The 26,544-nt window shown below is 46.9% G+C and overlaps 1 protein-coding gene across 1 annotated transcript in view; it reads right to left on the bottom strand.

The window, feature by feature from the left end:
* The window catches only part of CAMTA1 (calmodulin binding transcription activator 1), a 245,453-nt gene that overhangs the window by 94,380 nt on the left and 124,529 nt on the right, over positions 1-26,544 (bottom strand). The window contains exon 5 of the mRNA XM_031062368.1: positions 22,179-22,250. Within this exon, the coding sequence (XP_030918228.1) occupies positions 22,179-22,250 (72 nt within the window). The remainder of the gene's footprint in view (positions 1-22,178; positions 22,251-26,544) is intronic.

Raw genomic sequence — 26,544 nt, 5'->3', positions numbered from 1 at the left:
TTCTCCTCTGCACAACAGGAACTCAGGGATCTCTCTGGAAGCCAAGCAGGAGGTGAATTCATGACCTCTTGGCTCAGGAAGGGGAATGATTTTGTGTGGCACCCCTGCCTCCAGCACAGCCTTTGCTGCCACGAGCAGGGATCTCTCTTTGTCCCCAACAGACTGATTTCCCAATTAACAATACACTGCCAATCACTCGTATCAGTTAAATTCAACAAGGAAATAGAAACATTTTTAAAACATCAGGGTCTTTTAACACCCCATCCCCTTCAAATACAAAACCATAAAGGCAAAGTGCCTTTATGGCAGCTACCTGCTGTGCTGCTGAGCCCCCCAGCCCTCCCCTGGGGCTGACACCAGGGCACAGTGGGCACAGTGTCCCCCCCGTGCTGGCAGCCCCAGCCCAGGCTCCTGCCCCTGCCTGTGACAGCCTCAGCTGCCCCCTCTGCCAGCCTGTCCCCCTCTAGAGAGAGGGACACCACTTGCTGGGTCTCAGTTTCCTTCTGCTTTTCATTCACAGTTCAAGCTGCCATGCTCCTCCCCAGCAATTCTGTCTGCATGTCTGTCTGCCTTGTGTTTCTTCCACCTGAAACAGCCCTTGGACCAGCACCCTCAGAGTTTTCTGAGATCCATCAGAAAAAACCAGAATGCTGAGCTTTGTTTCAAAAAGCCATCCAGGCCTTCTTAGAATTATATTCAGGTCGAGAAAGCTGCAGCTGAAACTCATACACAGCAAAATGCACTGGGTTTATCCTTGTTCCTAATGGGTATTTAGCCATTTAATAAATACAGTTGCTACTCAATGAAATTACTGAAGCCTGAGGCATCTGGGAGCTCTTCCTGCGAATCTGGGACAAGGAGAACGAGAGGCCTTGCAAGGGATGCCTGCTGGGAGGGTGGATCTGCTGCAAACCAGCAGAGAGGTCCCAGGGAAGGGCTCTCCTTACCTTGCACTTGACCATCACACCCTCCCTGTCACTGTGTCACCCATCAGTGCCAAAATAGCATCAGGAAAGTGCTCAGATAATGGTGCATTTACAATTATAATTGCTCATGTCCAGGAGTAATCCAGTTTAAGCCCTTTACCATCTCAAATATTTAGAGAAATCCTGCCAGCTGCCTGGAGGGGAGAAAGTTAGGAGCCCTGGGAGAGCACAACAGATTTTCATCTTTCCAGCCCTGACAGCCTTTCACACATAAATATCCTCTCAGCCCTGCTTCCCCCCTCTTCATGACAGAGCCACTGTCCTGCCTGCTGACTGGCAGTCCCAAGTCTCACTGCCTCTCAAATCTGGCCCTCACTCCACTGAGCCCCAAACCACCACAGCAGCCCTGCCCTGGCAGGCTCATCCTCCTGAGAGAGGTTTCCATTTGGCTGGGATATGGATTTCACTTTTTTTATTATTTTTTTTTAAGCAGGCAGCATGTGTACATCTCCTAGACTCCCTGATGCCAGGACTGGCAGCACAGCTGCCTCAAACCCACCCCCAGCTCCACCAGCATCCCAGATGTGCAATTCCAGCAGTTTTCCTTCTTTCACCCCTCCTGCCATGCAGGATCTTTGGGCAGAGGCCCTGCAGGTTCCAAGAGCTGCAGAGCTCATCCTGCAAACTCCTCTCTTTTCCTGTTTTTGTAGCTTTGAAGGTCAGGGAATAGCAGTGCCCACACTGATTCCACTGCCCAGCACAGTGACACAGATGTATTCCAGTCCTCAGCAGGGACCCAGCTGAGCAGGAAACATCTCCCCAACCACAGCACATTCCAGAGGGACAGTCCCAGCACAGCTCTCACTCTCTGGGTAGCTGCATTCCCCATTCATACAGCAAACATATGAGCAAGTCTTCATTTTGCTGACTTGGGCCCTGTGAGGTCTGTCTCTTGTTGAGCTTTTATCTGCTGCAAGTGCCTCAATGCAAGTGCAGTTAATAGGTTGTGACCAAATCACTGTGGCTGCCTCTCTGAGCTGCTTTGTCCTCTCACCAGAATCTCTCCTCTAAACCTCTGTCATTTCCCACCTTTACAGCAAAAGGACCACGGCTGGCTGCACGTCAGCACTGCTCATCACAGAACTGAACAGTGTCCCCACGTCCCCAGATCTGAACATTCACTGCCCTGCAAGCCTCCTTCTCTCACCTTTTTTCATGCAAAAGCTTGCTTTTCAACTCCAACATGTGCTGACAGCTCTACCCATCTCTAATCACCATGTTCAGATTAATATCTGTGACCAATGTTCATCAATATTTATTATCCTGCAAAACTTCACAAATCAAAGCGGTGATGAAACTTGCAGGTAATGATTTTATAATTCCTTTCAGATGATTGATAAAATATTGAATACTACTCCAAAGCAACCTCAAAGGGATGCTGACAGAACTTCCATGACAAACTGATACGGTTCCCATTAGCAAGATCCACCAGTGGCTACTGGAAGCCACAGCCGACAGTCCTTGCACATGGAGTTGATGTTTACACCATGGGATTATGTTGATGCTGAAGAAGACCATATCTCCAAGTAAAATGCTTAATTCTCTCCCAGCCTGAGGTTCCCAGCAGCACAGGCCTGTGTGTGAGGCAGGAATGTCCCAGCTGGACACTGGCAGTGACATTGCCTCAGTGAGGGACAGGACAGTCTCTACAAGGAGCAAGAGATGCTCTTGCAGACAGGAATTCCTGAGGGGTGACAGAGCAGACCATGGATATTCTCCACCTTTGAATCCATGCAATGGATGCTGGGTGGGACCTGAGGCTCCTTCCAAGGACTGCTCCATGTTCCTGAAGCATGCTCAGCCCAGGGACCATGCAAGACCTGGACAGGAGAGCTGTGCAGGCCGTGAGGCTTTTTTTAGCACTGCAGCTGGACACAAGCAGAATATTGAAAAATACATTTCCACATGCATCACTAAAATGACATCCAGCATTTCTCTACTTTGCATCACAACTCCCAGTCATCAGAGCACCAGCAATGCCGTGGTATGGGGGATTAGATTAAAAAATTATCATACTGGCTTCCTACACTTTCTCCATTTGCCATCTAATGCTATTCTGGAGCCCAACAGGATGGAAAACCTTTGCATCTGATGAATGCAGACAGGCTGATATTAAGAACTGTGGCAGTTTTGTCAGCAAGAACCCATCAGGCCATCGATGCAATATTAAAGAGAGAACACTGGGAGCTCTCCTGAGCTTTTGTGTGAGCACAACCATGGCAGAGTGAATTGCCCCGTCAATACTGCACTGCCAAAGAGAACCATTCATCATTACTGCTTCAGACTGGTAGGATGGAGCACTGCTGAGAACATGGGTCTTGTCCAGCTTGTAAATCTCAGACTCAATCACAGAATAGTTGGGCTGGAACTTCCCTCTGGAGATCATCCCATCAACTCCCCCACCAAGGCAGTGTCAACTTGGAGAAGGTGACACAGGAAAGCATCCAGGTGGGTTTGGAATGTCTCCAGGGAGAGACTGCATACCATGGAAAGAAGTCCTTCCTCATGTTGAGGTGGAACTTCTTGTGGTTTAGTTTATGGCCATTACTCCTTGTCCTGTCACTGGGCACCACTGAAAGCAGTCTGGCACCCTTCTTTGACACCCACCTTTGAGACATTCATACTCATTCATGTAATATCCTCTCAGTCTTCTCTTCTCTAGACTAAACAGGTCCAGCTTCCTAAGCCTCAGCTCATAAGAGAGATGCTCCAGACCCCTAATCATCCCTATGGGTGTCTGCCATCAGCCATGCTGATATGAGCAGTCAGCACCAGGTAAGCCTTCGTGCATCTTTTCTCATCTCCTGATTTATGTAAGATGTTTTCTTCACAATGGAGTTGCACCTTTTCTTTGACAAAAGTGGCAGCATGGCATCCCAAACTAAGTGAAAATGTCTTGGGGAAAGGATGTGCAGGCTGGCTTCAGCACATCACCTGTGGGCCAGGGGAGCAGGCGTGAGCACCCAAAGCCCCATCCCTCCTGCACCACCCTGCTTCTCCCCCTTGCCATGGCTGTTGTTTTCACCAGGAAAACAACATTTGAGGTGCTGGCTCTGTGTGTGATGCAAGGAAAGTGGGGAGAAGCATTCAGCAGCAAAACCCAACCCAGCCAGAAACGTGGTGGGTTTGTCAGATGGGTCTGGTGAGCTGAACTCACGCCTCTCTCCCAGCAGACATTTATCTAAGTCAAAGATAACAGGTTGCCATGCAATGGGAAAGGGAGAACTGGTCTGTGTTCCACTCATCCCTGCTGTGTTGTCAGGTGTGAGCTGGCACTGCTGGGGGAGAAGGGGGAGCAGGGAAGGTGCTCCATGGTAACAGGCTCCAAAGGGACCAGAAGGTACGGCGCAGAGAGAGAGCCACTCTTCGTCCTGGTGCACCTTCTGCTTCCTAGCAGGATGATGAAGAGCTTGCATACCTAGAGCTGGCTGAGATGTTGCTGCAATAAGAAGATCCTATGACTGTCCTTATAGTCCTGATTACAGAAAAATCTCCTACATAAAATGGAAAAGATTTGCCACCAGCAGCCTCCTCTTCACAGTCCCCATCCAAAAGCACCTTATGTATTACTACCCTGTTCCTTGCTTAACATTCCTACAAATTCCTCCAGGCCTGCCACTGTTATTCTGCATTATTTTTACACTCCTCTCCTGCAGCACCAGTTTAATGAGAGTGCAGCTTCAATTAATGTGTTCCCCAGAGGGAAAGGGTCAACCCACGTACGTGAGGAATTTCTGATCCGGTTACGCAGGAAGAGAGGGATCTCCTCTGACAACTTCTAACAGCACAGAAAAATTAATTCCCCTTTCCCACAGAAGTTTATAATGAGAAAGCCACAATATCAAATTGTTAATAATTTCACAGGCACAAATGAGTGTTGCTGAGTGAAATCTCACTCCTGTAACTTCGCTTTTAATGAAAGGCCGCAGATGTTGGACTGTATTTGCATTACAACTTGAGAAATGTTTCATAGTTTAAACCTCATCTATGCGGTTCTGTAAGCTCCATATCTGAGCTAATCTGCATATATTTCCCCTTGTACCCATTCCCAGTGGCCAGGACAGTTTCAGTGCCAAAACCCAAACAGATCTGACTGACCACATCCTCACACAAGCTCTTGTGTCCTGCTGCTGCTTTAGGCAGCTCAGAGCCCAGCACAGGTCCCACAGCTCCACTACAACAGCCATGGTTCACATGAATCCAGTCAGCTTCCAACTGGCATGAACTTTTCAGGCAATTACTTGTTTGGTCTGTCTTTAAATGCAACCAGAGGATTCCATTATTCCAAGTAAAAGGAGTTTTGCTTTCCTGCTTACATACTGAACTGATAGAAGTTAAAATCTGCTGAAAACCATGAACTCAGCTTCTCTTTCATTCAGCTTGTGCAAACCTGAGGCAACACTGATATTATTGCAGACATCATTTGCATAGGAAGAAATTTTTCTTTTGATTAAAGACAAAAAAGCTTTTCGATATTTCTTGGTCTGCTTGTGGTGGAGACAACTGTGGCAGTTTCATCACTGTGCAGTTATCCAAAGGTCTGTGCAGTTATCCCAAGATCTGAGCCATGACACCATGGCAGTTTGCAGAAAGTCTGCTGAAAGCTGGAGTCAACCCCCTACTCTGCATCCCAGATGCACAAAAAGCACTGAAAAGACATCCAAATTGTCCATTCTTCCTGAACTCCTCAGCATGCAAAGACAACATCCTCCGATGTGACAGGAGCTCTGCTTTAGCACGTCAGTGACAGGAGATTGAGTCTCCGTGCCCAGGATGCCACAGGTGTCTGGAGGAGGAAGGAGCAGAGGACAGCCCAGCCCTGCTCCTGCTGCTGCTTCCTCCAGGACTGAGGTACTGGTGCGTGCCATGCTGCCCAGGGAATCCTCAGCTCCAGGGCATGTCCACTGGATCAGGCTTGGATTCCAACACCATTTTGGGAAGTGCTCATTCCAACTGTTTTGCTGAGCCTCTCTACAATAACCACATCTGCCTCCCACTACTCAGATGATTAATGGCTGGACTTGATAGAAAACCTGGTGCTGTGCCCCGTTTTCCCAAACCTCCATGAGGAGAAACCTTATTCTGCTATTTTGAGAGGAGACCTCACCTTGCTGCCCATGCCATTAATTGAATAACTATCAGTTCCAATTTATTCCACTTGGCTACAAATTAGATTTCAGCTGGCTACTTCCAAGTCTGCTTCAACACAAACTTACAAAGCTGAGTCCCTTGGCTGATGCCACTTGTCAACCTGCATCTGTTCTTGGGGTATTAAAAGACAACAAAGCCAGAAACCCGCCAGTCTCTGATGAACAGAACCCAGAACGTTTGGCTTTGCTTTTTTGGAGTTTATCATTACTTTAATGGAGCCAACTAGGCTTAGTATTTCAGAGGCTCAGCCTGGCTGCCTGCATCCTGCATTCCTCCCTTGAGAGCAGAGGTACAACAGGAAATCAAGAAGTGATCCCAGGAAACCCAGGAGCACCAAAGCTCCCTCAGAGCTGGGCAGTGCTGCAGGAGCATCCTCCAGCTCCCCAACAGCATCTCCAGTGCCAGTCCCAACTGTTGTTCTGTGACTGCAGCCTCATTTAATTCCTATTGGGGTATAAAAATTAATAACAGTAAAATGTCATGATCATCTCACACTAATTGCGCATCTAATGAATAATTAGCTGCGGACACATTTGACATTTTTGGTCATTAATCTGAGCAAGTGTTTTAAGCCTTGAACAAAACTCTGCAAACGCAAACTTGGTGCTGAGCAACTCAGACCTGCAGCATTGATGCCCCAGACAGAGACCACCCACTGGTTCCTGTTCCCTTCCCTGGAAATTGGGGAGCTCCCTGGAGAGCACCCACCAGCTCCTGTCCCCTTTCCTGGAATGGAGGAGATCCTTGGAGAGCATCCACCAGCTCCTGTCCCCTTTCCTGGAAATGCAGGAGATCCTTGGAGAGCATCCACCAGCTCCTGTCCCCTTTCCTGGAATGGAGGAGATCCTTGGAGAGCATCCACCAGCTCCTGTCCCCTTTCCTGGAAATGCAGGAGATCCTTGGAGAGCATCCACCAGCTCCTGTCTCCCTCCCTGCTAACAAGGGAGCTCCTCAGATTTTGTGGAGTAGCAGAGCAGATCTGTGTCTGCCACTACGATATCAGTTGGTGGAAAAACTAGGATTTAGGAAGGCAATTTCTGTATGCCACCTCTCTCTTTGCATCAAACCTGGCTATTTATACATGTAGCTGTGAGAAATACTTTTTCCTGAGCATGCCATGAATTTTGTATAAACCATCAAGACTTAAAATTTCAGTTGTAAGCTGTCATTTTTTAATGATAAAATCACTATACAAATGGTGGAAGAAGGCATAACTTTGCATCTTATATCTCTATGCACATGTACACACACATCTCCCTCTGCCTGGCTCAGGCTTTTACTGCCTCTCCTTTCCCTCCATCTCTAACATTTTGCCTGCAAGAAAAGGAAGGAAGAGAAGGAAACAAATCTCTCCTCAAGGGTAGAGATAAAGTGTTCAAAGGTGCAACACACATCCACAACTAATGAACAAAACGTGTCTCATATTTAGGACGAGGGGACATATAAAAAGGTCACAAAAGGCCAGGATTAGCACCAGATTGAGCAGTAAAACCAAAACAGAAAGCAACAGATGTTTCCCTCCTAATTTACTCCATTAGGATCTTCTCCAGCTAGCATGCACTGCTGCTTGCTAATGAAGCATTTCCATCTCCTTGCTGCACAACTCGTAAATAAAACTCCCTGAGGTTGGCAGCAGGAACTCAACCACCCCTCCCAGGCAAGCCTTCTCTCTTTTTATAAACCCTAGTTTTTGTCAAAGAGAAAATAAAAATCTGTTCCCAAATTCTCAAGTAATTCTGACACAACTTCATTGCCTCCTCTTGCTGAACTGCATTTCTGAACAGGGATGCTCTAACCCCACGGTGAACCCCTGTTTCCTTACGCTCATCAAAGCAACTCTACCCATCATGAACAGCTGTGGATGCACCAGGTGTATTGATTTTTAAACTGCAGGAGCAAGGCACAACAGACCTGAAATAACAAAGTATTTCACCTCCTGTATTGCCACTCTTGGTAGTTTACACTAAACTGAAGAAACGCCCCAAAGCTGTTCCCTGCGGCAGACCCCTCACTGCTCCATCCCCACCTGGAAACAGCCCCCAACTCCAGCCTATGGTAAATAAATCACCTGAGAACCAACCTCAGCATTGAAACCTGCCTCCTGTTGCTGCCCCAGCCACCACAGGCACATCTGAGAGCTGCAATTGTCCAGTGAGCCAAAAGCTGGGGAGCTGCTGCCTTGCAGAGGCTGTTTCCCATCTCTCTAGCCTGTGAAATATGACCTGAGGCTGAAACAGCACCTCGGGGGCAGAAGTCCCCTGAGGCACAAGGCAGAGGAGCACTGCCTGAGCCTGCTGGTATTGCCTGCTGTTGAGACACTTCAGACAGACACTTCCTAAGCAAGACACACAGAAGTGTCCAAACACTTTAAAGACCACCCAGTCCTAACCCCTAGTTGCCATGGGCAGGGTCAGCTATCCCAGGTTGTCCAACCTGGCTTTGAACACCTCCAGGGGTGGGGCATCCACTGGGCAACCAGTTCCAGTGTCTCACCACATTACCAGCAAAGAATTTCCTCCATTAACCTAAATTTCTCCTCTTTCAATTTGTACCCATACACACATCCCTACCCATTGCACTACAGCTTAATTATAATGCTCTTGCAAAGAATTTCAATTTATCCTACCAAGGGAACAAGCTCTGTAATGAAAAGGCTTTATTAAAATAGAATGTAAAACATGATATTAATTAACGAGGCTGTGCAGGTGTGTTCATGAGCTCTGTTAACATTGAAGGGAGGTGGAGCAGGGTCAGCTGTGGGACAACATCCCCATGGCCAATAGTGCCACATGCCCTGTCGTGACATCTTACACAGCCAGCACAATGCTGCTGCCCAGGTTTGAATTGAAATTGGAAATACCATGGAGCACCTGGGGAGAAGATGATAAAAATGTGCTCCTGGCAGGAATTCAATGAGAGTTTCAAAGCAGAACCAGCCTGTGCTGTGTTCACCACCACAGCACCGGAGAGATCTGACCAGGCAGAATTTCGAGGTGAGAATTGACACGGACCAACAGCACTTAAGGTCAGAATGCCTTATCACACAGAAAAACATGAGCTTAAAGACAGGCCTGGCTGACACTGACATAAAACTCCTGCAGATGGAGAGCCAACGAGAGCCAAAATGTCACAGAAGACGCATCAAGCTGCAGTGAGGTTCTCAAGGACTTGCAGATTGTGTGGGGTTATTTTTTTGGTTTTTGACATTTGGCTCGAATCTGTGTCCTTCATTATCTGGGTGTTTGCAAACCTGAAGCACCCCAGTGGCTGCTGGAGCTGCAGTGGAAAGAAACCCCCACAGCTGTGTGCAGGGCCACTTTGTCTCCTGCGACAGGAGCTCAGGGCACTGTGGGATGATATTCTTCACTCCCTCCAGCTTATTTGCAGAAATGCAGCAAATTATACTGCAGCAGGTGTGAGCATTATGCAGGGCTATTAAAAGGAGGCTGCTGGTATCTTACACGTCAACACAAGAAGAAAACCCACCCATGGCACACGTCCAGATCCACGTTAGGCTTCTAGGTATTATCAGAGCTACAGCCTGGGTGCAGTTCTGTTCTCGGGGTCTCTTTTGGTAGAGCTGAGATATTCATGGCCAATTTTTATTGTGTGGGCCAGATACACTTTGGTGAGTAAGCTAATCACTCCAGATATGTAAAAACCATCAGCAGATCCACCAGTCAGCCCTCAGAGAGGCTGTGTCCTGTCTCACAACTCTGCTTCAAGATCTGGTTCAGATCAGAACCCCCTGGGACCCAGCACCCCTCTGGCAACTCTCCCACACCTCTGCCAAAGGGAGCATCTCCTGACTTCCAAGCAATTAACTCTGAAATAAAAACTTAGTGCAACCTTACACTGAGTTCTAATACAATTAACTTTTAAATAAAAACTTAGTGCAATCTTACACTGAGTTCTAATACAATTCTGCAGAGCTCTATGTATAAATGCATGTGGGAAGTGTGGTTTGTTCTGCTTTGCAGGGACTACATGCTAGCACCCCCTCTGCATGACAGAGCTGCAGCTGTTATACATACACACAGCCAGTTTTTATGGCTCAGCTCTAAACCTCTGAAAAATAAGGTTTTTAATAGAAATCCTGACACCATCTAAAATATGACAGCACTACTGGGTGCTGCTGGAATATGGCCCTAATTTATAAACCAGGGAGAAATCCTGTTCCATTTTGAAACTAAGAGACAGTAATCTAGAAAAAGGGTAAACCACAGGGAAAAATGGTAGTGTTGTCCATGAGCTATAGTGTCTAGTCCATCCAACAATTCAAAAATAAAATAGGATGCCACAATATTTAGGCCACGCACTGAATCTTGGACTGTCACAAAGTAAAAACATGGTGTATCCTAGATGGGGGTATATTTCATAGAGCCATATGCCATTTTCCATGCTTCTGGGTAGTATTCTTCCAATGAAAATCTGATATGAGAACACTAGAAGTAAAGAAAAAAAATTTACGAGAGAAGTAGAACCCAAACCCTCCAGTTTTGCTTGATACAATAAATGTTTTTGCAAGAGGGCTTCAGTGTACTCCCTTCTAAATTGAAAGAAGTGGTGAAGCAGCAGATTGTTCACTCACAGGAGACACAAGTTTATCACTAAACCTTAGGAAAAAGCTCTCGATTGCCTTCAGGCTCCGGCTTTGCATTAAAATGCATTGAGGAGGTGGTGATTCAGGGGGCAGTGGACCAGAAACCTGTTTGAGAAATTCCTGGTGCCCCTGAAACACTGAGCAAAGGATTCAGCCTTAGGATTTCTGTTTGAAGAGTGCCTTTGTGCCTGTTAAGGCACCACAACCCTGGACACTGCTCCCAGCACCAGGTGGGAGGAGGCAGTGGGACAAACCTGGCTCAGGAAGAGCTGCTCATTTGCAATTTTGGGAAAGGAACAGGAACCTTTTGGAACAAGGGTTGGAAATTAGAAGGCCAGTGAGGATTTCCCTCATCAATATCAATTGCTCCAAAGAATTCTGTCTCTTCTCCCCTACATCCCAACACTAACCCATCCCAGCATCACATCCTGCTACAGCCCAAATAAAGGACATTATTCCCCCACAAGGAGCTTTGGGGGCTCACAGGTCTACCCTGCAATTTTCATTGTGGCCATCCTGGATTCCTCTCCTACTTCCCCATAACCATCTCCTTTTGCAAGCTGAGCATCAAAAGAGAACAAATCCAGAATTATTGCATTTTCCTGCTAAAATTATATCCCAGCAGACTTGTTACAAAGCAAGCACACCACGTTCTTGTTGGCCACATCACTGTCCACCAGCCTGGCAACATTTTACCCGCCTCAGGCTCAGCCCCCCTGCATTCCTCATGAACAAAAAGCAGGATTTGCTTATGGAAAAAACCAAGTAGCACTGCACACAGCTATGCTTCCCCCCAAACCTTCCCCACAGGCACAGCAGGAAAGCCCAGAATGAGGGCAGGAGAGGGGCTCAACTCTTCATGAGCTGTTAGCAGGCTAACGAGGGCATCTGCAGGAGGAATAGGCACTAAAACTGAAACTAGATACAAAATAAATATCCCAGAGCTGGATTTCCTAAAAAAGATTCTGCTGAGCTATAGTTCCACATCAAATTTTTATTGAATACATTTTCTTCTGAGAATTTGTGCACTAAAACCAGTCAGAATCATATGAGAGGAGTATAAATTTCACGTACAGTTTTCACTGCAAACATCCTTCAGGAGAAAAAGCAAAAAGCACTTTTTAATCAAGCCCACTCCACATCCTCTCCCTCCTCCCATGGAACCCAAGTGGGAGGGTGGGAATTGGAGTCCCTGCAGCACTGGGGAGCTATGGGGAGGGATGCTCTGCCTGAAGATTATGGGGAGGGGGAGACATGATCTCCCCTTTGCCATGCCTGAAGGCAATGCCTAGGTCTGCTTCATACAGAGGAAAGCTGTGAAGAAGGTGAATTTTAAAGCAATTTATATTCTTAGCTGACAATGTGAATTCACACAATTTCAGCAAACTGCTGTTAAAACCCAAATGTGACATTGCCTCTTCTCCCAAATTCAGAGCTGCCCCTCCAAAACTTACTTGGTCACATTATTTTCTGAATCTGGAATGGATTTCCTGTCTGATTCTACAAAACCCAAAAATGAGGGGCTAGTTCCCTGGAAGGACAATGTTTCTCTCTGTACAAATGATTTCGGGTCACTTTGAGCTTGAAAAGGCTCTAGGATCTGAAATGCTATTACAAACAGAAAAGCTATTTTAGTCAACTTCTTTTAGCAGCATCCCAGCACCCAACACTTTTAACTTCTCCCCCAACAACTACAAGGAGAACTCAGAAAAAAACTTATTCTCTCAGAGGTTTCCAGATTTGTCACTATAATGTAAACTTTAAACAATTGAGCACCTTTCAGCACTTGAGCTGGTCTTGGTGGCTGTGTTGCCCAGATGCTCACATGGCAGTTCTTCCTGGGATACTGAGCTACCTGGACCCCTGAGAAGAAAATTACACTGAAGAAAAGGTCAATAAATGGCAGAGAGGAGATGGCATCCCATAATAGTTATAATTACTGTTTATCAGAGTGCTGCACTGCACAGATAGCAGGTTACAGGATGTATTTGCTGGTTTTTTTTATTAAAAGAGGACATGGCTATAGGACTGAGTGGATCCCATGACTTGTGTGTCTGCTGTGTCACAGGACACCCCACACAGTCACAGAATCTCCTCTGTGGAACCAGTGACCTTGAGAGATGTTGCATTCATTTTTCTTCCTGCATATTTTTGTGATGGATTTATTGTTCAATAAACCCAAAAGAACAAGTCAGTATTTGATGCTGGAGCTCTTTGTGCCAGTGCCAAGAGCTGCAGGAGGAGCTGGGGCCGGTTCTGCACCTTGCTCAGACTGTTCGTGGCAGAATTGACGTTGTGGCTCCATTCTCCACTGCAGGCCAAGGAGGGGATGAATCTTCCATGAGGATTCCTTTTCCTATAAAGTTTTACAGTAGGCATGAAAAGCAAATTCCCAGCAGGACAGCTCAAGGAAATGCAAAAGTGTGAGATGAGCAAAATTTGACTGGTACGCTTCAGAAAGTCATTAGGTATCTCTAGGGGGACACTGTAAAACAGACAGAGACAGTGCATCTGTGCTGGTCAACAGGGGTTGAAAGACTCTGAGATGCTTGGCTGAACCAACCTGACAAGGTCCTTGCACCCCAGAACACTCAGACACCAGTGCTGTGTCTTGAGAACAGCAAAATCCCTACAGAAAGTGACTCAAGTCTAAGTTATAGAGAGGAATAAACACCAGTGCTCTGCATTGAGAAATAAACACTGTGATTATGGAGCTGCTGGTGCCAGCTTTTGAAGAGTGCCACAAAGAAAGATAATTGAAGAAATTAATAATATTGGTGATAATTGCTGAAAATCTTCACCGTTCACCAAGGAGAACAACCTCTTCTCTCCTTCTCCAGCAGAGAGTGCCTGTGTGGCTCAGCTGAATGGTGACTGTGATGAGAGCTCAGCAGAAGGGCAGAGCTGTGTGTGTCCCACTGCACCAGGTACCATGGGGAGCACTGGGAGCAGCCATTCCCTTCTGCCATACCACAAGGAGAACAATGTGAAGATGCAGTGAATCAAACACTTATTTTTGTCCTGGTTACATTATTGGGAAATCTATTTTTCTGGGAAGAGGAGATTTTACAGTGACTTAAACTGATAAAAACTTCAACCTCTATTTCACTCTGTCATGCCTTCTTGGCAGCCCGTGGCCAATAAGCAGCAGGAGCCAGCAGACAGTTGTACCATACACACCCCATGGCAGCACGAGGAACAGAGGCAAAGCTGATGTTTCATGGAAAAAAAATGTACAGAGATAAAAATTGTGCACTTTTTCCTTGACACAGAAAATGATCCCCTTAGGAATGCTGCCTGTTCAGAAGCAAAAGCCATTTAGGATGGTCCTTCTCTGACTTTTGCTCCTCCATTAACACAATAAAGAAGACCATGATCTCACAGAGGACTAAGGCTGTGGTCCCTGCACCCCATTTCCACAGCCTCAGAGTTCAGCACAGCATTTTATAGTGCAGACCATGAACTTGGGGCTCTTTTTAAGAACCTTTAGTGCCTTTCACTAAGGGTAGTGCACCATGTATGCATTCATGGGTCTAACAGCCACTATGCCATCCACTTGTCTGACTCACAACATCACCAGGGGTGTGGAGAGAGGGATGCAGTGATGGGTCCCAGGTGGGATCAGGTGGCAGGATGCAGGTGGCAGCTGTGGGAGGTGACAGGGATGGAGAGTCTTCACACCACTGAGGCAGTGTGAGACACAAGAGGCATCAGAGCTTCATTAACCCAGGGCAGCACAGACGTCAGTGACAGCTGAGGCAGCCAGCTGATAGAAAGGGAGTAGAGACTCCTTCAGAAATGAAAGATTATTTTGAGAATAAAAGCAACCAGGGTAATCAGCAAGACGTTTACAAAGGCGGAGGATAGAAGGAAGAGCGCTGAAACCTGCAGGCACCTGGGAAGTGATTTATCCAAAACACTTACAAAAGTGTTCCTTAACAAATAAAATACAAGGCTAACTCACTGCAGGCCAAAACACTGCATATTAAAGGAAAAAATATCCTGCATTAGAAAGAGAGACTTCAGCCTTGGCAGCATCTGCTTCAAGTCCTCTGCTGCCCACGCCAGAACAAACTCCACATCTCTAAACTCAAATTGTAATTTGCTTCACTACAGAATTCCCAACTCAAGCCCCAATTATAACTCTCCAGTGAGGGTGAAACTCCAGCCAAGGCTATAATACATTCACTGACACCTGCAGACCTAATAATTGACCAGGGAGGACGTGGGTGAGCTCAGCAGAATTGCTGCATTGCTCCTGCAAGGCTCGGTGTCCTACACCAGGAAACAGCTTCACTACTGCAAGGTGCATAATTTAATAAACCATTAACTCAAACCTGAGGTGAAGTAAATTCAGCGTATTATATATTTCAAAATAGCATTAGAATTCAATTTAAGTGTCACCAAAAGCCTAATCCTCAGTATACAGAGCATATTAATAAGTGTCTTGGAGCCTGTGGTTTGATTTCATTTCCAGCTGGGCTGTGCTGCCGCATGGCTGCGATCCCTGCTGCGAGGATGTCTCGGTGACAGCATCACTGCCTGAACCAGAGCAGGATCACAGGGATGACAGTCCCACCCTCTGGGGTCTTCCCAGGAGAACACAGGGGTGGGAGCTGAAGCACAAGTAATCCTGCTTCCAGTGGTGTCACTTCTTGGTGTCCCTGCTGAGATGCTGATGTTCCCCACTGACAGCAGGCTGCTCACAGGGCCCCTGACCCACCCCTGCTTTGGGTCCCTTTGCAGCAAAACTCATTTTAGGTAAGGCAGGAGCTCCTGTTCACAGTGAGCTGCTGGATGAGGCACAAGCAGGCCCTTTGTGGCTGCCCCTCAGCCCTGCTATGGTGCACGGGAGGGCTGCAGCCCCCAAGGAGGGACAGAGAAAATGCCTTCCCTCCTCTGAGAAGGAAAGGGCAAATGGGGCATTATTTCCACCAATGCTTTACTCCCCTGGGTCAGCATCCAGGGCAAATGGGGCATTATTTCCACCAATGCTTTCCCTCCCTTGGGTCAGCATCCAGGGCAAATGGGGCATTATTTCCACCAATGCTTTCCTCCTCTGGGTCAAGCATTCTGGGCAAATGGGGCATTATTTCCACCAAGAGCTGAAAGCACCAAACCTTTTCTCCCTTTCCGTGGGAGTTGGACACATTTTGGCCTTTTCTCCATCGCCCCTGCCAGAACTTCTCTTGATCAGCAACCCAGGCACATCCCCCAGCAGTTTGGGAAATGCATCCCTTCTATAAATGACAACAGATTATTTAAGCAACAACTAAAGCACTCTGACTGCTTTTTAGTTTGCTTGCATTAACGTCAGTCTCCTCATATATCTAGGGAACGAATCCGGGATTTTCTTTAAAATGGTGGAGAGCAGTACAAAAATAGAAGCCTGCTTGTCTAAAATAAAGTTATGTGTTTGAAAGGGTTGGAAATTGTTTTTTAATCACAGGCGTCTTTCTTCTGGAATATAGTCTGCCATCTATACATTCTGCTCTTCCACCCAATTTCTCAGGAAAATGCAGCAAGTGTGTTAATAAATAATTTATAAAAACATTACAAAAGATAAAGCACTGCTGCTAAAACATTGCCAGCCTTTGACACACCAGTTCATTTGTAATCCTCTTTGCCTCCCTTTCACTGGAACATCAGCAGAGGTTTTGTGCTGCTGCTCTCACAGCCCCATTTCACCCACCCTGCAGAGTCTCTGGTTCACAGGGATCCAGGCAGACACCAGCCCAAGCCACAGCTCAATGGTATCTACTGTAGATTTCTGTCTACATGGAAAATGTTTCTCATGGAAGCAACATCCTCATTTATTTTCACCATCTTGTGTGACAGGATGGCTGCAAATGCAGGTGGCTGTCCCAACAAACAGAGCCCCAGGGTTTGTCCTTCCTCCAGCAGCATACAAGCTGTGCTCTCTGTGACACTCCACAGGATGGTTGGGAGCAGGAAGCACAAGACCCTTTGTTTCTCTTACACAGTTTCTCTGAAATTCTCTTTCAGGAGTCAGTATGTTTTAGGCATATGACCACAAAAAAATGAAACTGGACAATTATTACAAAAGAGTTCACAGAACCCTTGGAATTTCAGTTGGACTGAGCAATAATTTTTGCACAGCTCCACCAATTCCATGAGTATTTCAGATCTTTAATGAACCCTGAAAAACATGATGGGAAATCTTGAGACGTGGCTGTTCCAGTCACTGCAACAGCAACGAGCACGGTGCCTTCACAAGAGCTGGTGAGGAGATGAAAGGAGGGAAAGAAGAGAGCATCCTTCAGAGAGATCAAGCCAAAGGCATGTTAAGGAAGCATGAAAAGGGTACCCACAACTTCCCCATCCTCTGAAAATGCTTGTGCATCGTGAAGCCAAGTGATAACACAAGAGGGCTGACTGCTGCATCCTGCCAGCCTCTGGTACCAAAGGCACCTCTGCTGCTGCAGCTCAGAGCTAAATCAACACAGATTCTGCTCTCCTGGAAGTGCTGTTTGGTCTCCCCACACACAGCACAGCTCCACATGCACACAGGGCACTGGGATCAGGAACCACAAGTCTGCTCTGTGAACATCCCGGTCATGCTTGGGATGTGCAGCCACACTGGAGGTGGTTCAGTACCACAGACCATGCTCTGCTGCACTTCTACACCACTTCATTTCATCACACAGGCTAAAACACACTTTGGGAACAGGTGCCAGCATAGCAGCAACAGTTTATAACTCTGCTAGCAAAAAGGCACAGGCTCCTTGTGCTGAGGCCTCGCTCACATCCCACCCCCCAACACACAGGACCCAGCTGAGTGCCCATGTGCAGCACAGCATTCTCTGTGCTTTATTGCCCAGCCACTTTTATTTCACCCAAATGAAAAATAAAAACCCATTACTAAGCAAAAGTCTTGAGAAATTTTATGAGATTGTAATGCTTCCAATTTATGTTGAAAAAGCCCCAAATCCTCAAGCTGTCTGTTGCTGCTCCAGCCAGGGAGGCAGGAGATGCTGCTGACACAGCACAGCACAAGTGATCAGAGAGGGAAATGCTGCTCTGACGGGCTGCTATCAAAAATAAATGGGAAGGGCTTCCTCTTGTTTAGGGCATAATGGAAAACCATGGCAAAAAAATATAGAACAAACAGTAAATTTATGCAGGACAGTGACAGATGTCATGTAGAACATTTTAAATGAGTTTTAGGTCTTGATATTTTCTGCCCACAGCTTTCAGACAAGATGTATTTTAGGAAGGGAACACACTCAGGGGGCATCAAGCATCAGTGCAGACACTCATAGTAACAAACTGCTGAATATTCAAGTGTATCAGAAGGAAGAATTCAGGAAAAAAAAACCCGAGTAAAGAGAGAATATTGCAAAAGCCTCTGACATTCAATCAGTGCTTACACATACTCTGCAAGGCACAGCTGGTGCACACAGAACCACAGGAACAGTAATTAAATACCACTACCCAAATACTGCCCACCCCCAGTGCCCCCCCAGCATCTCCCACTCGCTCCTCCTGTGGCAGACATCCTGCCTGGATATTACACCTGGCATGACGTGTCCCTGACTTTCTCCTGCCATTTCCTACCCTACAGAGAAGTATTCCATGACTTCCATGGCTGCTGGGAGCATCCTGTGAGTGTGTGAGCAATAAAGATGAAATGCAGTTTTCCCCCAGGCTCCCAGAGAACTGGATTATCACATTTCAGCAATTACTGCAAACACTGGATTTACAACAGGGCTGTGTGGCGCTCTGCTGTGTCCCTGTGCCTGCCTAGCTCAGCCTGCATCCCACTCTGCTTCCTGGGCTCACCTGCCAGAGCAGTGCCACTGCCACTCTTCTGCACCAATTCTGAATTATTCAGTGAGCAGTTAATGCATGTGCAATGTGAAACAGCTCTCTGCCACCTCTCTCCAAGGCTTGTTAGTCTTCATTTGTTTAACTGGCCAAGAGGTCTAAATTTACAAGTTTTTAGCATGATCCTATAGCACAGTTTATGTACTTCTTAATTAAGAAAAAGAAAAATTTCAAAATATGTATTCCCTCCCATCCCCATAGCACCTGAACAGCAGCACTAAAGGAGACATCAGTATCTGCTACAGGTGGAACACAGTGAGTATCCAGTGAGCTCAGCATCTGCAGCTGTGCAGCACGGGAGTGGGAGTGAGCAAGGGGCCCATCACAGCCCATGGGTGAAGGCAAAGCCTCTGTAACCCTGGCAAGCAGCAGCCTGCCTGGCAGCCAGATTAATTTTCAGCTCCTGGGGTGCCAATTTCCAACACACAGAAGGGAATGCTGCATCTCCCTGCTCAGCTGTGCCAATGTTTGAAAATCATCCATGTCTGAGAATACACATTTTCCCTCCATTAGTCAGTACAAGTACAAACAGGGGGTTTTCTTCTTCTTTTTTCCATTGACACAAAATCTGGTAGTATGCTGAAGGTGTAACATGGACAGCCTGAGTCCTGACAGTGACAAACCAAGGCACTCAGAGTCACAGCTGTGCCACAGCCTCTGCAGGAGGCTGGGAGGGGGGGGGGGGAGCTGCCATCACCCCCATCTCAGAAAAGGTTTCAGCAGCTCTGCTCCATCCTTAGTGAACTGTGAACAGCCAGGGCTCTGCATCTTTTTAGAAGTGAGCAGATAATGTAAAACAATAAAAAACTGAAGTTCTACTGAAGTATTCCCCAGCAAACTGTGAAGAGGCCATCCATGTCCTCATCCCCATCTTCTTCTCTGCCTGTGTCACTCAGCATGATCTCATATTTCTACAGATCAGATAATCAAAACAAAAATATGAGAACTAAATGTAGGAAACCACCACCTTGGCCATGCTTTCTTCATTCAGGCCCAAGAGTGAGTGGCCAAGAGAGCATCCATGCAAGAGGCTGCCAGTGCCCAGGTCTGGACCACGTCCTGCAGGAATGTGTCAATGCTGGCTTAGCAATTACAGCACCTATTACAAATACTAAAGGTCTCTGGGGTAAGGCAGCACTTAAAATCCGTTATCAAGAAAGCTTGAAATGTCTCAAAAACGTGAAACCCCTTCAGAAGAGAGAGGAGGTGGAGGCCCCATGCAGCAGACCCAGCCACAGCTGCCAGCACCACGGTCTCTGCCAACAGCCTAAGAACTTCCAGCAGAGACCCAGAAAACTGAATCATGCAGTTCCAGATGATTGGTTCTCATTTCTCATCCCTCTGACCAGTCTGCAGGGAGCAGGCACATCATGTCAATCATAAATGACAACACAAAGTTGTTTAAGTAAGAAATTGGACATCACCATATAATTAATGGCTACAGTGCTGTGTAAATGCATGAGAAAGGCTGTGAGTCCCTGTGGCTGGTTGGAGTCCTGGCCTTTACACTGAAAATGTGAGGCAGAAAAGATCAAGAACATTTGTGTGGGGATTTTTAATCAATATCTAACCTGACAGTAGGATATGGAGGAAGATCATCCCATAAAACATAGATGGCATTGCAGACTAATTGTATTTACTCCTCATTGACCAGACAGTGCACAGAGAGAGTCCCAGGAAGGTGCTAGATGTCTCCCCCAAAAAAGGGAAAGTCACCCATGTGCCTCAGTGAACTATAAAGCCAAACATATTACACATTGCCCTGGCTACACCTATTTTTGAGTATCAAACTCATTTACCAGTGCTGTTGGAAGTGAAAGCTTCTGAAGGAGATGCACAAAACACCTTCTGTCTCTGTGGTGTCACTGCTCCTGAATTCACCACGGAGCTGAACACAAGCAGTGTGCAGAGATAGGGAAGTGTCATCTATTCTTGGCCAGCTCCTTTCTGCTGGCTGCACAACCTTGAGCGCATGACTGAAGGATGCCCGTCGGTGCCTGGAGATGCTGCCATGAATCACAGACCCCTCTTCCTCCCACAGCCAAGGCACAGCATGTCCTTGTTGAGGAATACCAGTCTACCACAGCCACAGCGAGATGTCCTGCAGCACATTTTATAAATAGGCTTCTAAGAAATGTACTTCCCATCCTCTTGACAAAAAGTGATTACCAGAGCAAAGAAAATGACTAAACATTGATGCACACCCTGTGAAAGTGAAGAGCCAGACCCGGGGGAACAGCTCAGAGATCCTACAGTGCTGCAGTGCAACCCATCAGGGAGCTGCTGGCTGAGTGCCACAGCAGCCAGGGCCAGCAGCCCTTCTAGGGAGCACGTCACAACGAGAAAAAGCAATACAAAGCTCAGAAATGAAGAGAAAAGAGGTGACCTCTGGGGCCAGGAGCTCTGGAGGAGGACAAGCACAGCCTGGGCAGCTGGGAGGGAACAGGATCGATGCAGTCACACTGTGATTTCAGAGGAGGCACAATTCTCCTCTCCCACCACTGCAGCCAAGCATCTCCTCTTTCCTTGCACACAGCATTTTTATGCCACAGATGCAAACAGAGCTGAGAACACACAGATATCACAGAGGAGGGTGACATCTGCTGCGTGTTTCCTTTGATTGTGTCCATTGTGGGTTGTGAGGGCTCTGTCCTGCCCCAGTGACACCAGCAGTGCCTTCTTTTTTTAATATGGAAGTGCAATTGCAAAACCAGAAAGAGAAACAGGAATTATTTTCCATTTGCTTCTAGAAGCAGATGTCACTTTCCTCAGACTTGTTTGTTTTCAGGACCATGGGAGTTTAATCTTTAAAACTATATTTTTACAGTATGTGTCAAGTGCCATTTCATAATGAAAGAAAACAAATTACTTCCACTTTGTACACCATAGTAACCAGTCAAGAATGTGAACAGCTCCTCAAAGGTGGGGTCAGCAAACACCCCCTGGACAAATTCCCACATGAGATGCTTTGCACACCCCCACAGCCCCAGGGGAGCTGCCCAAACCCTGTGTAAATAAGAGGAAAATTTGGCTTGACTCCTCCTGGGACTTTGCTGCTCCCACAACAGCCAGAAGAAAAATCATTGAGTGACTTCAAATACTCCCTGGAGACTAAATATCTCACTGGAGGAAAGCAGATCCACTGCAGGGCCAGCTCCAAGGTTCACCCCAAACTCAAAACCAGCTCCAGGGTTATCCTCAAAGTCAAGCACAGCCCAGGGCTGGTATCTCTCCCACACCACAGTATGCCTGTGTGTGCCACTGTAGCACCCTGTATTCACTGTATTCACTTCTCTGGCTCCTGCCTTGCTTCAGGATGGAACAACACAACCAGAAACCTCCAGAAAGTCTCACCTGAGCCAACTCCATGTTTAGAGAACACATGAGCTGGCATCAGCTCCATATTGCTAGAGAATATATATAATCCCTCCAAACAGAGACATACAACTAAGACGACCCAATTCCCTTTCAGGCAAACAAAATCCCCCAGACAGTAAAGCACAGGATGCTGATCCCCCCTGGCAGCAGCTGAACGTGGCTGCAGCAGCTTGACCAGGTAACCCCAGAGACAGAACTCGTTGTCATCCTACCTGCAGAAGCCAGTAGCACCTTCTGTGAAACGTGGGGATGATGGAGGAATGGACATAGCAGCCATACAGGCACTGGGGACACAAAAAGAGAGAGAAAGCAGAGTCAGGTTAGTGGAGGAACCATCCCGAGAGGCCGTGCTGGGGATGGGGCAGCAGAGTGACCCACAAATGGAGGAGATTGTTCTGCCCTTGGGCTGGGGCTGGGGACACAGCTGGTGACACACAGCACAGCACTGTGGTTTACACCCTGGTGTAAGCACTGTAAACTTTGCCACAGGTCACAGAAACCCATCCCTGCCATGCTACCCGCACCCAAGGGTGCCCACCCTGGGGTAGCCAGAGCCACAGGGGCTCCTGTGGTGCTCAGCCCCATGACACAGACAGGGCTGGTCTGGGGGCTGCCTTCGAATCTTTACTCCATCGTATTTTTTTTTTTTTTTGGGCAAATACAACACGTTGATCTTTTTTTCCATGGTTTACCTCCTGGGTATTTCAACTGAAAACATTGTGTTTGTAAACTTGAAGAAATTGCTGTCAGATGTTTTAGACAGCAAAATGCCAAAATGTAGCTTGTTTCTTTTCTTCTTCTTTTTTTATTTTTGGTTGGTTTTTGGGGTTGTTTTTTTTTTTTTGTGGTCTTTGAGGGGTTTTTAAAATTAATTCTGCTTCTCTGATTAACTGAAATCAGCAGAGCCAAGGAATTCTTTCTGCAGGAAAAAAACCCCCACATTTCCAACTTTTTGGTTGGAAACCAAGCCCAGTGCCAACCCAAACCCACAGAACTGGTTTTAATTGCAAAGATCCTGAGCCCAGAGGGGTGCCAGTGCTGCTGGACATGTGCACTCAGTGAGCACATGGGAGGCTGCAGCAGTCCCCCCTCCCCAGGATCACTGCTCACAAGGTCGGCCTGAATTAAACAGGATTTAAGGCCTGGCTGCTATCACAGAGTTATTTTTAAAACACAAATGACAAAGATTAATAATGTTTTTAAAATGTGTCAAGGGTACATTCTACACACTGAAATGCAGGGAGGAAAAACAGACGAGGAAAAAAGCCCTGCGGAAAATAATCCAAAGAAAAGCTTAACATTTAAATCCCTCCCGGGGGTTGGAGAACAGCTGCCCTGACAGTGACTCCTGCACATGGCACTGCATGGAAAAGTCTGCAGTGTTCAGTTCTGCTGACTCAGAGCTGGTCCCCCCAACTCCAGAAAGCAGCTTGAGAGGTGCAGCATCTCCCAGTCCAACCTGCTCCCCAAGTGAGGATGGCAAAGCTGGTCTGGAGCTGCTGGAGCAGCCTCACAGCAGCCAGGGCCCACCTTGTGAGATATAGATCAATCTATTCCAGCCCCCCTGACTTGCTTCCCACCCCAACTTGCTGTGGAGTCGATGGAAACTTTGCCCTGATTAAAACAAAAGCCAAGGCTGGGCTCTGTGCAGCCCGTGGGGCACAGCAGGCAGGAGCTCTGCCCTCCCTCTCCGGAGCTGTCTCACAGATAATTCCAGAACTGTCAATAATGAATCACACAAAAGCCTCCCACCTTCATGAAACTGGTTCTCAACATTTCAGCAAACCATTAAAAAAAATCCTAACAGCTCACAGAATTCAAAAAGCACACAGAATGCAGAAGGGATTTCTTAAATATTTCTTTTCTCTTTTTTGTTTTCCCTCTGGATGGATGTTTTGAGGCTGGATGTCCTAACCTGGGCAGCTGGGATGAAGGAGACCCACACACTGAGCAAGGGATCGTCCCCACAGGCACAGAGAGGCACCACAGCAGCAGAGAAACACTGCAGGGGTGAAACAGACCCCAGCACACAAAAATGAGTGATGACAGCAATAAAAACGACATTAATTTTGGGGTAAAAATGTGTAAGAAAAAGTTGAGGATATAAATAGAAACCTGGGAAATCTGTGTGTCATTGTTTTGGAGGATTTTCAGGATGAATGGGTTAAGCTCTGTGGGTGACACAAAATCTGCAGCTCAGCACAGGGGGGCTGTGGGGAGGTGGGTGTAGGATATTCCTGCACTCAGACCTCAGACCATGGCCCAGGGCTGCTGAGCAACCAACCAGCTCAAAATCTCTCTGTACCTAATGAGGAGAGTGGAATTACCACCCTGCCCAGCCAGAGCAGACACACAACCAGGGCAGAAACCTAAAGCAGCCTTTAAAATAAATTCTTGCTCAAAACAGGCAAAGGGAGTTTCATTAGCTGTGTTTTCTTTTATTTTTTTTTAATTCTTTTTTAGTGGGAAGGTAAAAGCTGCAGAGGCCTGTGTGTCTGTGGAGATGTTAATGCCAGGCTGGGCACTCAGCCAATGCATTAAGTGAAATCGAATTCCAGAAACCAGCTTTAATCAGCAGATTTTTAAGGTTAGAACGACTCTCTCCTCTGCAAGGCTTGCCAAGGTTAATTCTGTCCTGAGCAGGCTGAATTAATGGGCTGGACAGAGGAGAACATTTTTTTTTTTTCATGATTCTCTTTTAAGTTTACAAAATCTCCAAGAGAAGAGAAAAGGCATTTTGGAGCAGTCTGAGGAGGAAAACCACCTCAGCAGCTCATTGACTGCTGTGTGGAGAACACTGACCCCAGAGGAGCCCTGAGCAGCACCAGCCAAGGGACACCCAGCTGTGGGGATGCTGTGGGTGCCCATGGTGGTGGCCCTGTGGTCCTATCACCCATCAGAGAGTGTGTCCTGGTCCCTGGGGATGACCCTGAAGGATGCCCTGAGCACACACCATGTCCTGCCACCATGGGGATCCCTCCTGTGCAGCTCTCCAGGATGAAACCCCCACACCTGCCCCAGGAACCAGCTACAGGCACCTCCTGAGCAGCCCCACACTGCTGCTGGAGGGCCTGGCCCTGCCAGCTCTGCTGCAGCTCATCCCTTTGCAATTCCAGGGGTAATTAAAGAGGAAAAGCCTTCTCTGTGTGCAATTAGAGCTGCCCGCCCTGCCATTTGTATGCAGTGCACACTTGGCATTACCAAACTTCTGAAAACTGGAGGGAGGGATGGGGGGGAGGAATATAAAATCAAATTATTAGTGGATTTTTTTTATCCTGAGCTCCTTAAAGTGATTGTGGCTTATTTAAAAATAATACAATAATGCTGAGGTGTTCTTTCTTAACAAGCATACCTTGGGAATGGAAATAAGAAAGCAGGAGAATCAAAAATTCAAGATAGGGTTGGACAGGCTTTGAAATTCTTCTCCCTGGTGAGTTCCACTAGTGGATATTTTAAAAACCCTAAAAACCGCCTAGATTTTGTTCAGATTTTCACACTGAATTCCCAATTCCCTTAATAAGAAGCTAAATCAATCTTTAGAGAACAAATCACGTAAGACCTATGGCTGTACATTATTAAAATATACTTGAGTCATTTTCTGGTGGTAAGGCTTCAGTTTTCAACACCCCAGGAGCAGGATCTGTGCAGGTTACTGGGGGACACGGACCCTGCCCTCTGCTCCTGGCTCCGTGGTGGGATTGGGAGCACGTGCTCAGCTCCCAGGTACATCCCCATGCTGCTGGGATCTCCCTCTCTCAGGACTTTTAGCTGCTCAGAGTGCCTTTGAGATGTGCTAGAAAGTTTTTTTTCTTAGCTCGGCAGCAGAAGAAGGAGTTTGAACTCTTCAGTTCTCGGTCTTAATGTTGTTTATTGTATTTTATCTATAAATATTTTTCTGCTGTTCAGCCGAGGTGTGCTCAGCAAGACAGTCAGAGGCACTCTGTTTGCTCCTGGGGCAGTGTTACCTTTTTATACTAAAAACTATGTGTACAATATTTACAATTACTTCCCAATACCTATGTTAGACAGTGAGCTTTTACTCTAAACCAATCCAAAAGTGCCAACATCACAGCAGAAGATGGAGGACAAGAAGAAGAAGGAGAAAGGCTGGATATGCTTAGATTCTTCTATCTTACTCTTTGAACTTCTATGTTCAAAGGCACAGGGGTCTGGGGCTCTGTGCCAAGGTCTCTGAGCCTCCTGGGCAGGGGCTGGAGTCCTCCAGGGCAGCCAGAGGAATTTCTTGGGTTCTGACATCCCTCTGTAATTACTGATCATTCCAGAGCTTCCTCACCAATCTCCATCAGGGAGCAGCAGCACTGCTGCCATGGATCAAACCTCCGTGGAAAGCCATGAGAGGGGTTGGCTTTGTTCCTCTCCTCATCCTGATGACAGGGTACAGTCTCCTGAAGCAGAGGCTGTATCTGAGCCCAGCCACACTCTGCTCTCACCCTTGCCTGCTGTAACCAGCACACATACCCAGACTGTCCATAACTTTTTGGTTTTGTCTCGTATTGTCCTAATCCTAATTGTCCAAATTTTTATTACTCCAATTTTATTACTATATTATATATTATA

Source organism: Geospiza fortis, unplaced genomic scaffold (genome assembly GCF_000277835.1).
Source record: "Geospiza fortis unplaced genomic scaffold, GeoFor_1.0 scaffold132, whole genome shotgun sequence".
Classification (NCBI taxonomy): Eukaryota; Metazoa; Chordata; class Aves; order Passeriformes; family Thraupidae; genus Geospiza; species Geospiza fortis.
Note: the sequence above shows the minus strand (reverse complement) of the source record. Positions and strands in the feature narration are given on the sequence as shown.